The sequence below is a fragment of the Patiria miniata genome, unplaced genomic scaffold, assembly GCF_015706575.1.
Source record: "Patiria miniata isolate m_02_andy unplaced genomic scaffold, ASM1570657v1 HiC_scaffold_29, whole genome shotgun sequence".
Lineage (NCBI taxonomy): Eukaryota > Metazoa > Echinodermata > Asteroidea > Valvatida > Asterinidae > Patiria > Patiria miniata.
Genome location: NW_024037068.1, coordinates 6,003,699 through 6,025,333, shown reverse-complemented (window position 1 = coordinate 6,025,333; position 21,635 = coordinate 6,003,699). Strand labels below are relative to the sequence as shown.

Below are 21,635 nucleotides of genomic sequence, written 5' to 3'. Positions count from 1 at the left end.
TAAAGTAGCTTATGATATTGGCTTTTTCCAGTCATTATTAATTTTGGTGCCAACTATTTATTTTTTTTATATCAAATATAATTTTTGGGTTTTTGGTTTCGCTTTTTTTTTTACTCCCCCTGTACCGCTAGATTATTTGCACATCATCTAACAACAGGGGCACTCTTTACGGTGGGTGAGACAGGACACCAGCCGCTGCTGAGAAAAGGTGGTGCTGTTCAATGCCTTTGGACCTAACGGTAAAATATTGGATTCATGTCCGACTTCGCGGAAGTAGGCATGTTCAGTGTTTGACTTGACTACAATCCTGGCCAAATCTCGCTGGGCCCCCAACCCCCCGGCCCCCGCTCAATGTTGTCTCTCATTGCGCGGTGTGTGCTCCATCAGCTGAAGAGAACAGCATTGACCGGGGGAGCGGGGGAGTTGGTGAGCGTGGCAGGCTCAGGAAGTGTCCCAACCATTTTCGCCGGGGTTGTAGGCGCTACACTGCTAATAACATGAATGGGCTTTCATGACACCTTTAAGTAAATTGTTGCTCATTCTTGGATACATAACGTCATCTTGATCTCCATATAGTATATGGAGATCAGTCAGATTACTGACTGCCATTTAGACTGGTTGTAGATTGGTGCTATCATATAGGATTACGCCGTAACGACAATCGATGGGCTCTTCCGGCCCATTGTGTATGCTATGATACCTGAATAATCTTCCAGCGAAAATACTAGAATATGCGCTCTTTGACTAACTTTACTGTTAATTACTTCGACTCCAACTCCGGCATTTTTTGGGGGGTGAAATATACAACCCTGTCTACACGATGCATGCGATGCATGATCGTTAAAAACAAGGTATTGCTGCTACGACGGGGCCGTATCATTAGTCCGACGCCTCATAAGTCCAACATTTCTGACTTATGAGAGGTTGGACTTATGAGGCATAGGCTTATATTTATTCCGCCTCACAGGTCCGACGCCTCATAAGTCCGACGCCTCGTTTGTCCGACTTAGAAAAAAGGAGGCGTCGGACCTATGAGGCGTCGGCGCTATGGACCGTTACCAGAAAAGGTTCATTTGTCCGACAAGGCAAGAACGAAATTTTAAACAATTTTTACGACGTTTTATTTCCACGAGGTTGTCATGAACTAATTGGCCGCAGATCCGTCCACCAGCGCGCAGTGTTTTTTTTTTGCGCAAAGGGTTGATGCTACGGGCATAAATCCAGGAAGGGGAGGGGGTTCTGGTGCATCCCCTAATGTCAACGGGTAATAGCTAACTCTAACAATTAGAAGCGCTAACATTCTGACATTTTAGGCCAACAAAAAAAAATAAGTCGGTCTCTGGTCAGCGCGCGCGTCGATTTTAATCATGCGCGTCGATCTTTTTTTTCCAAAATGTTCCGCGGTAGCTCCAACAGCGCCCTCTATTTCCGCACCTCCGCAATTTTATTTTTACCAAAGAGCACCAAGGAATGGGAAATTGCACCAAGGCAAATGATCGAAAGCACCAAGGCAAATTATGGAGGACACCAATGTACATGAGGACACCAAAAAAGCAAAATAGTACCCACCTCGTCTGTACAATCCAAGCTTAAAGAAAAAAAAAAAAGGCAAAAAAAAAAAAAAAAAAGCCGCGTGGCCGCCTCAATTCAGGAACTTTAGTCTGACCAGAGACCGAATATTTTTTTTTTGGCCTTAGGCAATGTTTGTATTAATTTATAATGGCTGTCGGATAAAACACCTGAGCCAAACGTCTTTTTTTTGGTTATTTGTTTTGTGCCCAACGACGACTTTTGAATAGATGGGGGAAATAATCATAAACGGGACATGAACAAAGACGCTCAAAATTAAATGTATTTATTTCATGTAGGCCTAACAATAATAATAATAAAGCATTCTTTAACTTCAATAAAAAGAGAAAAAAATAAGCTACGTAATTGTAAATTTATGTAGCAGAAAAACACAAACCTCCATCATCAAAAATACCAAAAGAAAATATAAGAATTTAAAATCAAGACAAATTGTCATACATTTTGTTCAAGAGACAACAGTTTTCACTTCCATTTTATTTGAATTTAAAACACCGCTTTGCTGCTCCGTACACCAATAATGAATGGACAGGTGTTAAATCCGCAATGTAGGGTACCTAATATTCCTGACAGCAAAATTGTTAGAGCAAGAAAAACGTAATCATTAAAATAATATCGGATATAGTGACTAGATTCCCTCGAATTCCCTCGAAAAAAAGCTGTTTTAGTGACAGTTTGACTGGCTCCGAGAAGTCCACCGAAATATTATACAATTAGTGTATTTGAAAAGGTTTACTACTTGAAAGACAAGAAATATAGTGCTAATCATACTTTTGGACTGGTAAATACTCCAACGGACTAAAAACAAACAGGCCCGAGGATTTCCCAAAAGCGAAACAAATCACTATTTAAAGGGATCTCCAGACAACAGATAAAATACAAACAGAAAACAAATATACTCACATATACATAAATAGACCCAAAAAAACGTTGACATAGGACAATTTTAAGACAAAAATTTTGTTTCTCTTTTCTTTGTCATAAGCCAGTGCTGGTATATCGGTAGGCTATACCTCCGGCATAGTCTGGTTTGCAGGTCCGCTGCCCTATACGTTCCTTTGTTTAGCGCGCGCTCAAGAAATAGGCTCTATCAAAGAACTGTTTCTGTTATCGTTCTTTTGTTCAGTTACTCAGGAAGGGTTTGGCCAGACGCCGGGGCACGTTATTTGTTATACATTGTGTAAAAGCGCTTGACTCCTTTGTAAGTTGTCTAGCCGGGGGGGGGGGGGGGGGGGGGGGACAAAAGACTGAGTTCAGTGAGTGTGCTTGGAGATAGAAAAGATGCTGACGTTTAATAAATTAGTGTGTTTGATATTGCACAAAATTGAGTGCGTTTGTTTGTTTTCCGTTTGCGTTTGACCGACGGAACAAACAAGGACCTGGCATATAACCGTACACTACAATACGATAAGATTTGATCAATGAAAACACACAAGACCAGCATTCCACCGTACAAGGGTTTTTACCGTTTTTTTGTTTTTGGTGTGTTTTTTTTTGCTCACTGCATAATTATTTAGGTATGTTCTAAGCAGCTGCAGGCAAACAAGATGGATCTTTAATAACCACGCGTTATCAAGTCGGTTCATGCTTCAACAGCTGTCTGGTTCATGCTGCAACATCTACCGCCCAATTTTATGTAAATGTAATTAGGATCAATCGAAGGCACTGAGGCACGCATGCTCCAAGTTGTTCGAATCAGCACTAGGAATTCTCTCGTCTAGGCTGAGAATATCCTCTCTAGAAGTGGTCTGAAGATGAACAAAAATCAGACGGAAAAAGATTTACCAATTGACCAACGATAAAACAAATTCTAAATCTCGTGACGCAAGCCACTAAATTGTTATTATAAATGAGAAGCATTTTCCCTCACAGATTTTTCACTTAAAATTGTTCAAGGTGAAAGGACTAAGAATGCACGTAACACCCTTAAAAAGAAAGGCTAACAAAGTAGCAAGCTTTGACAGATTACAAGGGTGCATACCCATGTTCCCCAATTCCTATGTTCCGTCCCCAATACCTATGTTCCCCGGTACCTATGTTCCACTATACCTAAGTTCCCCAATAGCTATGTTCCACATTACCCTAGCCTTATCCCACTAACCCTTACCCTAACCCTCTGACCCTAACCCTAACCCTAAGGAATGGGGAACATAGGTATTGGGGAAAATAGGTGGGGGGGGGGGGGTCAACCCGATGTTCCCAATACCTATGTCCCCCATTACCGATGTTCCACAAAATCCCTAGGGTTACGGTTGGGGTTAGGGTTGGGGTTGGGGAACATACGTATTGGGGAACTTAGGTATTTGGGAACTTAGGTATTGGGGAACTTAGGTATGCACCCGTATTGGGGAACATTGGGTGTACCACGATTACAACATGCACAACCATAGTAACGACGGTGTTTGTAATCTTGAAGGGTTACTTGTGCATGGCCTTGCCTCGTTTAGCGCAACTGACTGTATTTAATAAAAGTGTAACTATACACCTATACCAAACTCCAAAGGTCCACATACCGGGAGTCCTTAGGTGCAATGTAAGACATTGGTGGGACCTCGTAGCCGTTAAATCCAGACGCACACGAGGTTACGTAACCTCCCATATCTAGGTGTATTGATCAACCGAAAAGGGAAGGAAATTATCCTCAGTCATACACATACATGATACGGGGTAAGATTTCAGTTTTTGTTTCAGACCTACCTCTAGACTCGTCTCTGGCTAACGGTTTTTTTGACGGTTTAGGCTTGAAAAAAGAAACCTGGAATCCTACTTCACATCCATTCCAGCTTGGGCCATTATCTGCGTCGTGGCTCTTAACTGGTTTAAACTTACTTGTTTAAAACCGGCCAAGCACTTATTTATGTATTCCCTTTTTCAATGGCTTCTAAAGTTTTCTTGTCCTGGCAATAAAACGGAAGCCAAATTTTGAAAAATGCCCCTCCCGTCGTCTTTTATTCACTCTACAGAGCGCCCTCTTCCGTTCCAGCAAGGTGTCTGAATACCTACCATGAAACATGACGAAGTCCCCGCTCTCCATCTCTGGCATCATACATTTGTCGAATATGACATCCTTGGGATGACACGTGGGTCCCCAAAGGCAGGAGGGCTTCAACTGTTGCTTTTCACCAGATTCCTGTATTATTTTTTCGGCGAAATGATTATGATGACTTGGTAAAATGTTGTGTTCAAATTAAACAAATAGCGTGTATTTTATTAACAAGCTCGATCGGAAATGTCTTGCAAGCTGCGGGCCAACAAATTCATGTTTATGCTTGAGTCACGTGATTGTGGCATGTAATTTCTGGAAGGAGTAGTGTTTTGAGTTTTGAGTGACCCCGTGATGACCTTTGATTTCAGGATCGAGAAGTGTTTTAAGGAAAAATCCAGTTTTTGACCATACAATTATGATGACCTTTGTTCCCAGTTTGTTTATGTGTCATGATGCTTCTCACAAAGGTTGGTCGAAATCGGTCAAAACATGTAGGAGCAATAGACAATGACAACGTTTCCTACTAACTAACTAACTAACTAACTAACTAACTAACTACTTAACTACTTAACTAACTAACTAACTAACTAACTAACTAACTAACTAACTAACTAACTAACTAACTAACTAACTAACTAACTAACTAACTAACTAACTAACTAACTAACTAACTAACTAACTAACTAACTAACTAACTAACTAACTAACTAACTAACTAACTAACTAACTAACTAACTAACTAACTAACTAACTAACTAACTAACTAACTAACTAACTAACTAACTAACTAACTAACTAACTAACTAACTAACTAACTAACTAACTAACTAACAGACTAACAGAGAGAGAAGATGATTTGTTAAGCTGCTACCCCACACCTGAAAAATAAAACAAATCGACTATTGCCTCCACTTACACGTTTTTAACCTAGCTTTCTTTTGCACAGCAGGTGCATTCAAAATCACGGAATGTTTAAACGTGAAAGTTTGCTAGGCACCAGCGAATGCACCACCACGTGTGGGCCTATGGAATATAAAACCTTAAACATGGCGGCGCCCTCTGCCCCAAGCGTCAGCGTGGACAACAGCACCTCAAACTCCTCAACATATTAACAGTGACTGGAAGTTAAATGTCGATAGTGAAATATAGATTTACGATGAATATAAAAACAACTGGGAGAGCATAAAAAGCTCTGGCCGTGTAAGACACAAACGAGGCTGTTGTTACAAGAAGTCTTGCATAAAAGTCTTGCATGAAATCGATCAAAATGATCCCTGCTAGAGCTTACAAATGCGACGCCGAACGCCGAAGCACATTATGTCACACCATATTTTGGTCAATTTTTTGGAAAGACGGACGAACCGACATCCAATTAACTAATAGAAGCTCCTGCCAGAGCTTAAAAAATGACATCATTGTGTGAGGGTTGTCGGTACTTTCAAAAATGTATAAACCAACGACCAGGAATATGTTTGTATGGGGCTTATTCACGATTCGGCCATCTTAAATTGAAAGCAAGGTAAAATCTTATTTTGTGTAACTTGCGAAGAGACATGAAAGCAATGGCATAAAGTTAATTACAAATTAATTCAAGTCTGCTCAAATGAATAATTGAAATTTGTGATTAACAATGCCCTCATGTTTTAAGCGACCATGAAAAAAATGAAAGTGAGGCTAGAATGAATAAGTAGTCTGGCACCATCCCTTTCAACAGTTCACAATTTATAAATTACATTCGGGGAACACGACCAAAATTGCTTCCTTGTGAATAAGGTGCATTGTTGGCTAACGTACGGTTTGATATATAGTACCACCTCAAAGGAAACAAATCACAAGGAGAACGCTTGTCTCACCTTTGGATGAAGCGGCTCGGGATATTCGAAGAAAGTCGGAACAAACTGTGCCGCCGGGCCGTTGAACGCATTGAAGACTCCCACATTCAAGTAGTACATCGAAATTGCCTTATCGGTGGAATCTGCAAAAACAAGAAAACATTAGATTAAGCACAAGTACCTCTTTTGGGGAGTCAGGTACTTTCCTCGCCTTCCACCGCTGTGACCCGGGTTCGAATCCCGCCCGGGCCAATATGTGGATTGGTTTTTCAGTCCCTACCTGATTCCGTGGGTTTTCCTCAGAATATTCCTCTGGGCTTTTCCTCCCACCTCTAAAACTGTAATTTCTTCTCATTTTCTTCTCTCTACAGGTTTCTTCAGGCTTCCGGGCTACAGTGCATAAGGCACTTTTGAGGGACCCTTGGTTTCATTACCAGAAAGAAATAAAATAAATAAATAAATAAATAAACGTTGGAAGACTTCCCGATGTTCCCCATATGTTCCCCAATACCGATGTTCCCCGAAAACCTTAGAGTTAGGGTTAAGGTTATAGGGTGATGATTTCGGGGAACACTGGTATTGGGGAACATAGGTATGCACCTGTCACCACTCTGGTCGGCGCGCACTTGAAATTGAAAGGATGTATAACGACAATTACTGTTGTTCGATCCAGAAAGAAGGAATTTGAAAACCTTCTGGTAAAATAAGGATTACAGGAGGACTCAATTTCCTGCATTGATCAGAAATGGTCCATTTTCATCGGCTTTGTCCCCTATTCAGAAAAACAAAAAGAAACAAAACTTAACATCTCAAATTGAAGCAATTGTAGCATTGGACCTTGAAATTTGATCGTCTGCTCTTCTCACATTAAAAAGGGGGAAACCGTGGGTACGTCCCATACACTTCCCAATTTGTGTTATAATGTAGGGTAAGTATTCTTCTTTTAGACCAGACGAAAGCCTTTCCTAACAGATACGCTCAATTAAACATTACAACTAACGCTAGCAGGAATAGTACCTCATTAAACGACACAACATATACAACAGAACAAGAAGCCCTAGTCATTCCACTTTCTGAGATGTAGCGCGAGAGCAAACGTTGAATTCGGCATAGTCGGACAAACTTGGTACTTGGTGGTTATCCTCTTTAGAACTTCTCGAGGAAGTCTAACTAAGAGGCTTGGAGAGTGGCATACTCTCAAAAGACGTTACCCGTTCTAAATACAACCTACAAATGTGACCACAATCCCCACCCCTTGAAAAGAGGGGCTATCATACCATTTGCATAGTGGTATGTGTCCTTGTTCCCGCTCGGCTTGAAGATCCTCATTTAAACATGACAAACATCGCTAGCAGGAATCATACCTTATTCATTGATACAACATGTATAGCAGAATTCCTAAGTTTTGAAATTCAGCGCGACACCCCCTTAAAAAAGAGGTTATCTTACCATTTACAGTGTGGTATGTGTCCTTGTTCCCTCTCGACTTGTAGATCCGCTTGGCCATGACGTTGGCCACCAAATACCCAGCCGATCGTGTGTAAAATGCTCCCGGTTCAGCTATGACCCTCACGCCGCTACTTGGAGGGAAGTTCTCCTCCAGGGCCTCGCGGACTGCCTCTGCAAACTGGAAGTAAAACACGGGGTTGTGGTGAATATCCCAAAAGATGGGAAGCTGTCAAGTCTCAATTGCTGTTCTAGAAATCTGAGCTAATTGATGTTCTAGAAATCTGAGCCCTCTATGAGAAAACAAAAACGTCACTAGTAATCTTGAGAGGCTCTAAGCAAAAAAAAAAAAAAAAAAAAAAAAACACCCAAACTTAATGGCTGGTCATAGCTGTTATTCCACTAGTTGCAAGTTTAAAATCTTCCTTTCTACCCACAGTTACATAAATGTGTAACAGTCACTTAAATGTAATGTTGCGGTGTACAGTGAACGTGTACGCAAATTTCGAAATGCATTGGCAATCAATTAGGTGCATGAAGCCTACATCGTAGAAATATATGGACAATTCGTAATATTTGGCATCTTAGAAAAAAAAAATATGAGGGAAATGCATGACTCTCCACTGGGGTACAGCAGAGTCGGCCACCGGTCATGTGTTGTGTCCAAGAGTATGCCACTTTCCCCACAATGCCTCTCTCTAACTGAGAGTGTAGAGTGCATGGTGATGGCATTGTATGAAGCATGGGAGTATCATGCATTTGAATTGCATGCCATACGTGCATGTCATCCATTCATTGGATAGGATGGGTAGCGTAATTTGTATTCCTATGACGAATGGGGCCAGGTCATGAATAATTCAGTAGTTTCGATTGAGCCAGTACGTTTATCCATGAGAACAGAACAATGATATCAAGTTAGAGCATTGTTGTTATTTGGTCAACCAATTAAATTAAAGCATTTTAAAGTACGGTCCACGTCGAGCTATCACACAGTAGCCAAGTGGATAGCAAAATGAGCTATGGGTTCAATAATTTCTATTTACTTCTCTAAATTTAACTATGAGATTAGTTTAATTTAAGGGAAAAAAGAGAACGAGAACCTAAGTGTCTTGCAATTATTCAATTCAAAATTAAATAATGCATGCATTGGCGCCAACTCTCAACAAAATACGCGGACCAGGGTATTTATATATAAACAATCCCTGAAGAACAGCGCCCCCTTGAAATAAAAAGGTCTTCAGTACCTTTTCGAAGGGTTCCTCTGGATACAGTCTGCCGGGGAATCCCCCGCCAATGTCCAGCAGCTTCATGTCCAATCCTAGGCGTCTGCCTTTGTCGATGATTGGCCGGGTGTATCGGATGGCCTCGCGGAAAACTCGAGGGTTGCCGGCCTGGGTGCCAATGTGAAAGCTCAAGTAAAAGAAATAAACAATAAAGATGTTTTTGTCGAAGTGATAATATTGTAAAAATCAAACGTCTCCGACGTATTGGGGCGTTCCTAGATATTTATACGGTTCTCATTTGTGTTTGTTTTGCCTCTGAACAGGCTAGGTCGGTCAAAAAGAAATCTGAAGAAAAATGCACTTGCACCCCTAGATGGTTAAATTATAATGATGTCTATTGCGTATTGTCTCTAGTTTTGATTATTGCAATGAGGTCAAATTTATCTTGAGTTGATATGACTGAATACAATAATAAAGCCAAGATGCAGTTGACGTACATTATATCTGCAACAAGCAGCTCTCCAGCATTATGGCTGTATTGGCAGCCTCTATCAGCTTGTGCATGGGATTGCACTAGCTGCTCCATGCCGTACTTCGCGTTAAAATATGGCATTAATTTTCAAATAACACAGAGCCTGATTTTCGGAATTGAATGTTCAATATATTGGGTTCCAGAAAAAATCGGTGGTAATAATTTGTTCCCCCTTTGGTGGGGACCCCATGATTCAGCAGGAATCGGTCAGGATTGAAAACCAAAGAAACAAAACAAAACAAAAACAAAAAAACCGGATGCCCTTATCTCTTGTAATTATTTTGTTTGTCACCGTTTGTGTCAAAATTACGAATTTAAAATGTATGAAAGGTAAAAGTGCAATGTTTTGCTCAAAACCGAGGGGAAAAAAATGATAAAACGTGCTGTTGGCGGAAGGCATAATGCGCTGTTGACGTGGAGATAAAAATATACCCAGGCTGATTGTGTTGCATAATATAGTAGGTCTTAATTACATTTGAGAGGAGATTGAATTGTGTTTCTTTACCATACACCGTAAATGCAAAGTCCCAGATCCTTGGCAAGCTCCAATAGAGGGCGCACTTCACTTTCGCGACATCCGAACTTGACTCCCAGGTTCATGTAGCAAGAACTATCGTCGAACACAACACGAAGTAGCAGCCTGAGGATGACAATGCAACATTATGTGTGGGAAAACCTTGACTTCAAAGAACTTGATAAAACAAAGACCAGATAACTAATGATACATTTCGTATTGCTTTCGTATGTGCGTTGCAAGAGGTGGGACTAACTCTACCCCCCAGCAGTCATATTGCTGTTAAATTTAATACACAATTAACAACACCCCGCAGGGGTGTCAATGGGGTTGGGGTGGGCAAATGTCCCACCTTCGAAAAAGAATAATACATTGAGAATTATGCAAGACAAAGTACAATGATTTGAGGAAAATATTTGCTTTGCCCCCCTCTAAATAAAAGAATCATGGCGATGCCCATGTGCTCCGGTACTTGGACTATTTTGAAATGGACCACCGTGCGCGGTTGCTTCGCTAGTTACAAATATCCGTTCCCACATTAATACACAACAGGGAGCCAGGACCAAGAAGATTCGTGATGCATTTTGACAATCATTTGAGTACAGGCGTTCGCAATTTGCTATTAATGTGCAGGCTTAAATTACGTCCGGACTCGACCACTAGTCGACTAATTATCCTCACCCAAACTTGCCCTCAGCTTGTCATGCACACATACATCTGATAAACCAGCAAGCCCATACTCTTCGTTCTGGACTAGATCCTATCATTCATTTTTAACGTCAGTATAATGAATTGGCTAATGCGGATTACCTACCTGCCCCAGACTATGAAAAAGGAGAGTACAATTTTTAATAAGATGGCATATGTAACAGTTTCACTCGGAAGGTGACGGACTGTAATATTTACCTGGCCTCAGGATAAACGCGTTTGACCTTGTGCAGCTCTTCTCCTGTGTCAAAGGTCATGAGCCTCACCCCTTTCTCCCTCGCAAAGCGTAGATGTGATTCCTGTTTGAAGGGATGGGCAAAGATGATGCGATCTGGACTCGCTCCTAAATCAAGGACCGTCTCTATTTCTTTCTTCAAGAAGCAACACATTTAAGAAAAGTGAAATAAGGAAAGGTATTACATAATACATAAGTATTGCTAGAAGCACCTTATATATAGGGCCAAATGTTCCCCTTTCAAAGGGACACTTACGTCCGGTGTAGTGAGAAATTTTGACTCCTTGCTTTCGGATAATTGGTTGTACTGTATATGAACAAGTGAAGATATTTATAACTGAGAAAAGTCAAATAATGAGGGATAGAATCTCATGAAATATGTTGGGAAAATCCTCAAAAGTAAAACAAAAACAAACAAATGTTCACAATGATCACTACACCTGGAGAACGTGCCGTTTCTGTGTAATTATCGAAAGAAAGAAATCTAGGTATAACATCTGATTCTCGAAAAGAGGAGCCTTAGTCGCAAATCCAGTCACAGGGGAAATTTAAAAAAAGATTGCTCTTAGATCCCCCATTCATAATTGGTCTTAAATCATAATAATGAGCGCGTGCCCTAGTATTAGTAACAAGATATTTATTTTTGAGACGCATGTCCTATGTACATTCTAATTCTGGTTGTTCATTTTTCTCTCCTAAGTCTCCATAAACGTAATACAAAGTGAATTTTTCGGGTCTCATATATACCTTTAAAATAGTCTGCCGAGACTAACGCCATTTCTCGAAAAAGCATTTAGGCAAAGTGAGAAAAAGCTTTGAGGGCAAAACTAAATCTGATAATGACTTATCAAGGAGTGGGCTAGAATTAAAACATTTGTTTAGCTAGTACAACCTCTGTGCATTGTGTTATTCAAAAAACGTGTAGTTCACTTATATTCCTGTCCCTGTTACATCTGACGTCTATGATTTTGTAATTCCGGATGCCCTCTGTAGTGCACCTGTTATCCAACAGTGATTATGTGAAGCAAACAACTTATTCAACAAATAAAATGTATTTGAAGCCAAACATCAGAGGTAACAGGGACGAGACAAAATGTTGCACTTTGGACCCTACTTTAGGCCAAACAAAAAATAGTTCGGTCTCTGGTCAGCGCGCGCGTCGATTTTAATCATGCGCGTCAATCCTTTTTTCCCCCAAACATTTCCGTAGTAGCTCCAACAGCTCCCCTCTATTGCCGCTTCTCCTATTTTTTTTTTTTTTTTACCAGCACCAAGTGAACTGATTGAGGGCACCAAGGCAATTATGGAGGACACCAATGTACATGAGGACACCCCCAAAAAAAGCAAAATAGTACTCCACCTTGTCTGTACAGTCCAAGCTTGAAAATAAAAAAAAGCCGCGTCGCCGCATCAATTCCGGAACTCCGAGTATTTTTTGTTTGCCTAATATTTGACATTCAGGAGTTCTGAAAGGGAAACACTAAACTTCACACTAGTCTCTCGTTCTTACTCTACTGCCACAATCGAAGCCTCTGTCTAGTCCAATCAGCAGCCGCAGAAACACGGGATCCGGGTTACACTTAACAGCTACAGATAAACAAGAAGAATAGGTTTTGCAAGATAAACTTTATTTCAACGTTTGTATCAAACAAAAGCTGTATCCTGTCTGAGTGATCCTCATTTGTTATTTCCCGGGTTTGCAGCTTTCCTAACTATTGCCAGCATCATCACTTTGGACTAGATCCGCGGCTACATGACATGTACGGGTTTATGGCCTCTGACTAGCGCCCCTCTGAACAAACACATTGGCAAAATGGGGAACTTAAACACAGAACTTGAAAATCCAGTTGGTACAGCACCGGAACGGCAATCCAAAGGTTGCAGGTTCCATTCCCGTTCCACTCAAATTCTTTCTTCAACGTTGAATGAAAAAAATAAGCAGAGGATATTTCCCTGGCTTAAACGAAATTATATTTTGTTTGGTGAAAAAACGTTTAGGTTAAGGTCAAAGAGATAGATACAAACCAGAGGCTTAACACTATACATGAAGTCATGTGATATATTAATGTCATTCACCTGATGCTTACAACAGTTCCTGGAGGGCCGCTGACAAAAAAAACAACATATAACTAATACTACTAAATGATTACGTCTTACCATAGAAGCTCTGAACATGGGGTAGCGACTTCTTCCATTGATTGTCCTTGGACACTACGTCACCCAGGTCATAAATAAAGAATGGATCTTCCAAATCCTTTTGAGAAAAAGACGACGTCACAAAGCGTGTTAGCTTTCTAACATACCTCATATATATTCGGGGTTTTTTTCATAAATTATTTCAAATTTACGATTTGATACTATTTTACGGTTCCCCGACTTTTCGTATCGACTTGTTCGCATAGATTAATAGTTTGCAATAACTAATTGACGATGTTTTGTTAACACTCAGGAAACCAGACCATTCCACACCTGTACTTATAATTGCTGATGACGAACGACTTACGTAAGCGCGTAAATGACGCGATATCTCATGCGTGCGTTCGGTGTTGGGATCCCAAAACTGCGGTTTTGTTTTACCGTACGATTCGGCTCCGTTTTGCTCCTGGTCCTTTCCTGTGCGATTTCCCGAATGGTAGTTCCCTTGTTGTAGAGGCTCAGTCTAACTGTTGGGGTTTCGAACAGCTCCATACCGAGTCCAAACGGTCTTGCCTCGAAGTCTTTTACGAATGAAGACTACACAAGAAGAGGAACACATTTCAATTATTTAAAAAAAATAGCAAAAACAAGTTTGAGTCTGTTTTAATCTTGGAATAAACATCACAAAAAAAAAGTCCCACACATCGGTTGGTCATCATAAGTTTGAATCTGATAGTCTTTATGACGTCATTGATTAAGACTTTTGGGGAATTGTGTAAACTACTGTTTGAAACCCTGTTAGCAGTGGCGTAGCCACTGGGGGCGTGGGGGGGGGCGACCCCGCCCCCCATGAAACCTTGTCGCCCCCCAGTGGCCCCCCCCCTGAGATTTTGAGTTTCTAAAAAAATTATAATTGATCTACATGACGCCCCATCCCCCATTAAATGTTCCAGCCCCCCCCCCCCCAGCGCCCCCCACTGAAAAATGTCTGGCTACGCCACGCCACTGCCTGTTAGCCAACAAAGACTGTAAACCGTTCAAGAATGACAACGGTTTTTGAACAATGATACAGTTTGAAAGATGCGGTGAATATGTGCGCTTGCACAACAGAAGGTAGTTGTTTCGTTGTACTCTCAGGTCTTTTGGATGTCGACTATTTTTGTTTGTATTTTTCAAGCACTAAATACTTGACTACTCAGTGTTACCCGAGGGTTTGTGATAACAAAGCACTGAGCTTTGTCGGGTTGGACTCGAACCCAAGACATACTGCTTACTTGTGCAGACGTCATTACACTGCCATCTAGTCAATTTGAATAATTTACTTTAGTCCTGCACTGTGCCTCACGCCACTAATTTAAAGGGAATATACATCATTTGCTTTTGCTGTAGTTTTCAGAAATGGATGGAATTGGGGGTTGGAAATATATAGCAAATATAGTAACACTGACTTTTTTGAGGTTTTGGGTTCGAAAATGCTATAAAAACCAAGAAAAACAATCATTTTCCTGTAGTCTGGTTCCCTGACTCCATATAAGAAGAAACAGAGCAGTTTACATACATTGGGGAATTGTAAGGTCAGGGAACCAGTCTAGCTGGCTCGTACCCGTTCCTAGGTTTGTAATCGATTGCAAACAAGTGTGATGGTCAATTGGGGCCAGTATTTGAAAAAAAGCCAGTTTTTTCCAACGCTGATCGGCCGATCAGCGTTGGAAATTGATACAAAAATACCACTTTTCTTGAAAATGACAGTATACCAGGTGCCATGATTTTACAGGATGCTTTACACTGTCATTCACTAACAGTCCAGCAAGATATTTCAAAATGATTTGGTAGTTTTATTTTTTGATGTTTGCAAATGTTGTATTTTCCCTTTAAATTAGTCAAATAATTCTCGATCACAAATTAACCTTATTACATCAGTCTTGTGATTAATTTCGATGCTGCATTATACTACTAACCAGTTGGTCATCTGACCTGTTCAGTTAGTCATTGAAATCCTTACCAATCTCATTTGTCAATTTAGACTTGTATGAATTGGTCACATGACTAGTTTACATTGGTCTTGTGACCAAGTTCAATGATGCATCCTACGACTAACTAGTTAGTCATCTGACTTTTACAGTTAGTCATTCAAAATGACTAATGTCACTAGTAACATGACTGTAAGTGACCTGTTCTGTCAAAATCAGACTTTTCTGGGCATAAGGTCGAAAATGGTATTTTTACATATTGTTAACATATGTTCTTTTTTCCTTTTAATAGGTGGTTTAATTTTTGAAACCGGTCATTCCTGTGCAGAGTTATACTATTTTGAAGTTCATTGTGTCGAAAAGTAGAAAACGGAGAAAATGGCCACGAACGTCACAAAACAGTTATTTCTTATAGGATATACCTGATCGAAATTATCCAAAATAGTATTATGTAGAGTTCAAATTAGGGTTTCAAACGTTTATAATATATTTAAGACATGTTCAGGATTACAAATATGCAACAATTTGAAAATCGATACAAATCACCGCCACAGCGTTTTTTGGCCCTATCTCAATTTCAACCTCTGAAAAGGAAACAATACAATCAAGTTATCTTTTCAAACAGAATTATTTCAGTGTGTATTATGAAAAATGTCAACTAAAAGTGAGTATGCTAAAAAAAAACACCTCTACCTCAACGAGGTCTTTATAGAGTTAGAGTAACATTGAATAAGTTATAACTACATGCAGCACATAAAGTGGAGCAGATAACTGATTCTCTAGGGTAAACTTCACAAATCTGCCCGATTGGCCACTTGAATATCCAAGATGGCGGCCATTTGTCAAGATGGCCGCCAAAATGACCCCTTTAAGAACTATTTTCTCATAGAAATGCTTCTATATGGTCGATTTGGATGATCCTGGTATCAATATCTATATTTGTCAGGCATGCTGGATTCATTTTTTGATAGATTCAGCAGCATTATTAAACTCTTAGTGGTGAAAAATAGCCTCTAATTATTGAAATGGTTTAACAACATATTCTTTTCAAATAATGGGTAATATGAACTCATTGAATTTATTGCGCTCTGCAAACACAATACCATAGATGCAACTCGAGATGCATGGACATATTGTACCTAACGCCCGGTATAGCAGTCACACACGATTAGTGCATGTGTGGAAGCAATGTTTTCATAATTGTTGCAGAGGTTAATGGGCACAACAGTTGATTATGTAGCTACACCATTTCCTCCTGGTATTAAAGAATGAGGTTGACCTGGCTTTTTTTCCCTGCGAGTGACAGCCGGGTCCACAAGCTTCCCTGACATGAATATTATAACTATGAAAAATTGCTTCCACACATGCACTAACTGTGTGTGACAGCGACACCGGGCGTTAGGTATAATATGTCCATGTATCTTGAGTTGCATCTGTGGTGTTGTGTTTTTAGAGCGCAGTAGATTCAATGAGATCATATTACCCGCATATTCGAAAAGAATATGCTGTTAAACCTTGTCAATTAACTAGAGGACAGTATGTTAATTAGAGGGTATTCTGTCTACTTTGCACATGGGTCTTGCTACTATGTTAATCTGAATTACAATTTCTTTACCAATCAGAAACAATTGTTTCCGTGCACATTTATATCCTAATTGTGTTTATTCGATGGAAACTGTAATTAAAAGTGTTTTACTGTATTTTGAGTGTTTTTGTTGTTATTTTTAAACACATTTGCTATTTTCCACCACGAAGAGGTTAATAATGCTGCTGAAACTATCAAAAATGAATTCAACATGCTTGAAAACATAGATATTGATACCAGAATCATCTAAATCGACCATATAAAAACATTTCTTTCTATGAGCAAATTGTTCTTTGGAGCTCATTTTGGCGGCCATCTTGACACGTGGCCGCCATCTTATATTTTCAAGTGGCCAATAGGGTAGATTTGTGAAGTATACCCTAGCGAATTTGTGTGCCAAATTTGGTGTTTGTATCACCATTTGCACGATTCCACTGCAAAACTGATGTTATCTGCTCCACTAATATACAACAGTCCAATACTGTGAATATAAAGATGTAACACCTGTTATTGGAAACCTACATGCATGAACTCATTTGGTTTTGAAATGACTGAATATATAATGATGTGTGTTGACACGTAACTTTACCTCAGACATATAGTTTGACACAATTGAGTTGTAAGCAAAGTTGTACATGTACATTTAAAAATGTTATGCACAAAGGCTTTGTGGTTCATTTTGGTTCATTTACCAGAGAAAAGTATCCTCAAATTAAATGGAGAATAACTCGTGATTTGCAAGACAGGACATGGAAATAGTTTGACAAATAAGAGAAACAATTGTAGAAGGCTTTGAGATTGACAAATATTGGTATTACTCCGGTAAACGCGACACATCAATGAAGATTTACTTGCAACGTAGGCCGACTACCCATGACTGCGGAAACTATGCCAAAACGCAGTTGGCAATAGTTAACGAAACGTGCACATGAATTTTGCTCGAAAATAGTTATTTCACTTATCTCGACAGTACAGAATAACCTCAACGACTCAGGCGTTGTCACTGTATATGACGTACTGTATTGAATTAAAATTGGTCGAAGAGAAACTCTGGTTACGTGAACCATCAAGACACCAAGCAACAAATATGGCGGACACAATTATTGAGGTTTGAAATTGTCTGCTCGCCGCAGGGGAGGGGGGGGGGGCATTGCCAACAGTTTTCTCTTGAGTAATGTTGCAGTGGTGGACAGCCGTTGGTGTAAAGTTTACAGAAATTTAACAATATGTGTCATATAATATTAATATAAGTGTGTGTGTTATATGTGTCATAGAAAAATTAATATAAGTGTGTGTGTTATCTTCCGTAATTATTTATACTTTGTTTTACTGTCAATTTTCCCTCACTTCACATTTTAAACGGGTAGACTGTACCTTCGAGTGATAGGATTTTGGTTTCCTGCACGGTCCTGCCTTTTTCACATTATGTGTTTTCTTGTGCTGATTTTTTTGTGTCTTTGTTTTGCTGTGGGTTTGTAATGTTCTAATGATATTGACTGTATCTATATGTATGTGGAGAGAAATACAATAATAATGATGATGATGAGGATGAGGAGAATGAGGAGGAAGAGGAGGATGAGGGGGGTGAGGGGGATGAGGAGGAAGAGGAGGATGAGGGGGTGAGGGGGATGAGGAGGAAGAGGAGGATGAGGGGGGTGAGGGGGGTGAGGGGGATGAGGAGGAAGAGGAGGATGAGGGGGTGAGGGGAGTGAGGGGGATGAGGAGGAAGAGGAGGAAGAGGAGGATGAGGGGGGTGAGGGGGATGAGGAGGAAGAGGAGGATGAGGAGGATGAGGGGGGTGAGGAGGATGAGGGGGTGAGGGGGATGAGGAGGAAGAGGAGGATGAGGAGGATGAGGGGGATGAGGAGGAAGAGGAGGATGAGGGGGGTGAGGGGGATGAGGAGGAAGAGGAGGATGAGGAGGAAGAGGAGGATGAGGGGGTGAGGGGGATGAGGAGGAAGAGGAGGATGAGGAGGATGAGGGGGGTGAGGGGGATGAGGAGGAAGAGGAGGATGAGGGGGTGAGGGGGATGAGGAGGAAGAGGAGGATGAGGGGGGTGAGGGGGTGAGGGGGATGAGGAGGAAGAGGAGGATGAGGGGGTGAGGGGGATGAGGAGGAAGAGGAGGATGAGGAGGATGAGGGGGGTGAGGAGGATGAGGGGGGTGAGGGGGATGAGGAGGAAGAGGAGGATGAGGAGGATGAGGGGGGTGAGGGGGATGAGGGGGATGAGGAGGAAGAGGAGGATGAGGGGGGTGAGGGGGATGAGGAGGATGAGGGGGATGAGGAGGAAGAGGAGGATGAGGAGGATGAGGGGGAAGAGGAGGAAGAGGAGGATGAGGGGAGTGAGGGGGATGAGGAGGAAGAGGAGGATGAGGAGGAAGAGGAGGATGAGGGGGTGAGGGGGATGAGGAGGAAGAGGAGGATGAGGAGGATGAGGAGGATGAGGGGGTGAGGGGGATGAGGAGGAAGAGGAGGATGAGGGGGTGAGGGGGATGAGGAGGAAGAGGAGGATGAGGGGGGTGAGGGGGGTGAGGGGGATGAGGAGGAAGAGGAGGATGAGGGGGTGAGGGGAGTGAGGGGGATGAGGAGGAAGAGGAGGATGAGGGGGGTGAGGGGGATGAGGAGGAAGAGGAGGATGAGGAGGATGAGGGGGGTGAGGAGGATGAAGGGGGTGAGGGGGATGAGGAGGAAGAGGAGGATGAGGAGGATGAGGAGGATGAGGGGGATGAGGGGGATGAGGAGGAAGAGGAGGAAGAGGAGGATGAGGGGGATGAGGAGAATAGGGAGGAAGAGGGGGATGAGGGGGGTGAGGGGGATGAGGAGGAAGAGGAGGATGAGGGGGGTGAGGGGGTGAGGGGGATGAGGGGGGTGAGGGGGATGAGGAGGAAGAGGAGGATGAGGGGGGTGAGGGGTGAGGGGGATGAGGAGGATGAGGGGGATGAGGAGGAAGAGGAGGATGAGGGGGGTGAGGGGGTGAGGGGGTGAGGGGGATGAGGAGGAAGAGGAGGATGAGGGGGGTGAGGGGGGTGAGGGGGTGAGGGGGATGAGGGGGATGAGGAGGAAGAGGATAATGAGGAGGATAAGAATAATAAAAATTATCACCAGGCCTTATGCTGAGAATATCGCAAGAAGTCATTCTGAATAGACACATTTTGTCATTTAGGTTAGACAAATTTCCAAAAAAATTAATAAACAAAAATGGAAACTACTTATCAATGGAATTGAAATTTTGTTTTGAAATGACACAACAATACACATATTGTTATATTTCGTCACCGACACCGCGAAGTAACACTCTACCGTGTTAAACCATTTTTTCTTTCGATTTTAAACATTATTCATCAAGGCCTACTGTCGCACGAAGTTTCAAAGCTTCAAGGGCTTTACTTCAATAATTACGCTAAGTATCCATGGCAACTTTTGCGCAAAAGTGACAATTTTCGTTTTCACGAAGTAACACTCAAGTTCCATTTACCATTGCAATGCATGGCGCGCACTCTGCTCATTAATGAGCAAAAGCGTTTTCACGAAGTAACACTCTTCTTGTAATAAGTTGTATGAGCGCGCGCGCACTGACCTGAAGTTGCACTTTGCTCATGTTGAATATATTGAGGAGTGTTACTTCGTGAAAACGAACATTTACAGTTTCGCAGCCTTTTCGGTTTCACGAACTAACACTCTTTTTTTCTCTTATTTCTTGTTTATTTAATACACAAACGGGTGAAAAACTGCAGATTTAATAAATTCAATTCATCAAGTGTCCACAACGAGAAACCCAACTGAAAATACTCTGTCTTTTTGACGCAAAGTGTTGTTTTAGAAGGCGTTCAACTTTATTTGCCGTTTTCACCGATCATGTTAGGTTTTACTGGTATGAAGATGTGTGTTACTTCGTGGTGTCGGTGACGATTTATCAAAAACAGCTACTACGGAAAACGAAATATTCAAATATACCACTTTTTTCGAAAATGTGACTAATCATACTTAGTCACAATACTCTGACATTTGACTTACTAGGTCACGCACAGTTAAAGTTAAAGGAGCAGTCGTACAAATTTTAAATTCTCGTCTCTCATTGGGCACTGTGCTTTTACACAGAAACCCCTAGCAGCAGAGGCTTCTGTGGGTAAACTCTTGAAACTGATCAAAAGCATCGAGGGCGTGCCAGTAATGATTTACATCCCAGTTAAATAATTGAGGTATAACTTCCACTGACACACTTCGAACTGACAAATATGTTTTTATCAAGCACAAGAATGACGAACTGGGTTACGTATTGAAAATGTTGACGGTAACTTACCTAACCACCAAGGCAACGTTTAGAGTAATGGTTGTGTCGTTGGAACAGACATGCTGATATGACTGAAGTGCGCAATCGAACTACAAGGCTAATTGACTGTATCTAATAATAGTGCGAGCATCGGCAGATGTCATCAACTCGCCGTGAACGTGTTTTTGCACTGGGATGTAGGTCAGGGACATCCGCTGGATCCTTTGCAAGGGCTGTACGTCATCTAGCAACAAGGGGCGCTGTTTACGGCGGGCGAAACTGAGTGGACACCAGCTGATACAAGGTGGCGCTGTTTACGGTGGTTTCTCTTGCAGACAACGATCAAGCCAGATAAAAACAAATCAAAAGATCTCAAATCCCTTGGCACTATCGGCAACATATTGATTGAACGTCATATTTTATTGACTGCAACGTAATATCTTTTGGAACGTCGATCATGCATGCGGGGAAAGTGAGAATTAGGCTATACATGCAAATATATGTGACAAAGGTTTGCGGAATTCGTTAAAAAAAATGTTAAATGGCCCAGGCGAGACAATTGTTGTTATTTGCTGGTAAGGTAACCATGCATGCCACTGGACTACTCATAT

At 41.4% G+C, this 21,635-nt stretch overlaps 2 protein-coding genes across 2 annotated transcripts; one reads left to right on the top strand and one right to left on the bottom strand.

Moving 5' to 3' along the window:
- Window positions 1–2,817: 2,817 nt before the first annotated feature.
- LOC119735512 (ornithine decarboxylase-like) lies at window positions 2,818–13,758 on the bottom strand. Its single transcript, XM_038209225.1, has 11 exons — window positions 13,641–13,758; window positions 13,221–13,317; window positions 12,574–12,650; window positions 11,027–11,199; window positions 10,112–10,246; window positions 9,096–9,261; window positions 7,855–8,032; window positions 6,427–6,548; window positions 4,591–4,717; window positions 4,101–4,188; window positions 2,818–3,335 (listed from the first exon to the last, which is right to left on the bottom strand). Exons 1-11 carry the CDS (start codon window positions 13,749–13,751, stop codon window positions 3,305–3,307), a joined length of 1,305 nt encoding a protein of 434 aa, XP_038065153.1. The 5' UTR covers window positions 13,752–13,758; the 3' UTR covers window positions 2,818–3,304.
- A 2,062-nt stretch (window positions 13,759–15,820) lies between these two features.
- On the top strand, window positions 15,821–19,739 carry LOC119735901 (acidic leucine-rich nuclear phosphoprotein 32-related protein 2-like). The gene is made up of 2 exons (XM_038209847.1): window positions 15,821–15,833; window positions 19,384–19,739. The coding sequence occupies exons 1-2, from the start codon at window positions 15,821–15,823 to the stop codon at window positions 19,737–19,739; spliced, it is 369 nt and encodes a 122-aa protein (XP_038065775.1).
- Window positions 19,740–21,635: the final 1,896 nt, after the last annotated feature.

Coding starts and splice junctions, on each gene's coding strand:
- LOC119735512 (XM_038209225.1), bottom strand. CDS start 13,751: ATGGAGCTGTTCGAAACCCCAACAGTTAGACTGAGCCTCTACAACAAG. Junction 13,318..13,640: donor AAACGGAGCCGAATCGTACG/GTAAAACAAAAC, acceptor TTTTCTCAAAAG/GATTTGGAAGATCCATTCTT. Junction 6,549..7,854: donor CACATACCACACTGTAAATG/GTAAGATAACCT, acceptor TTGTTTTTGCAG/ATTCCACCGATAAGGCAATT.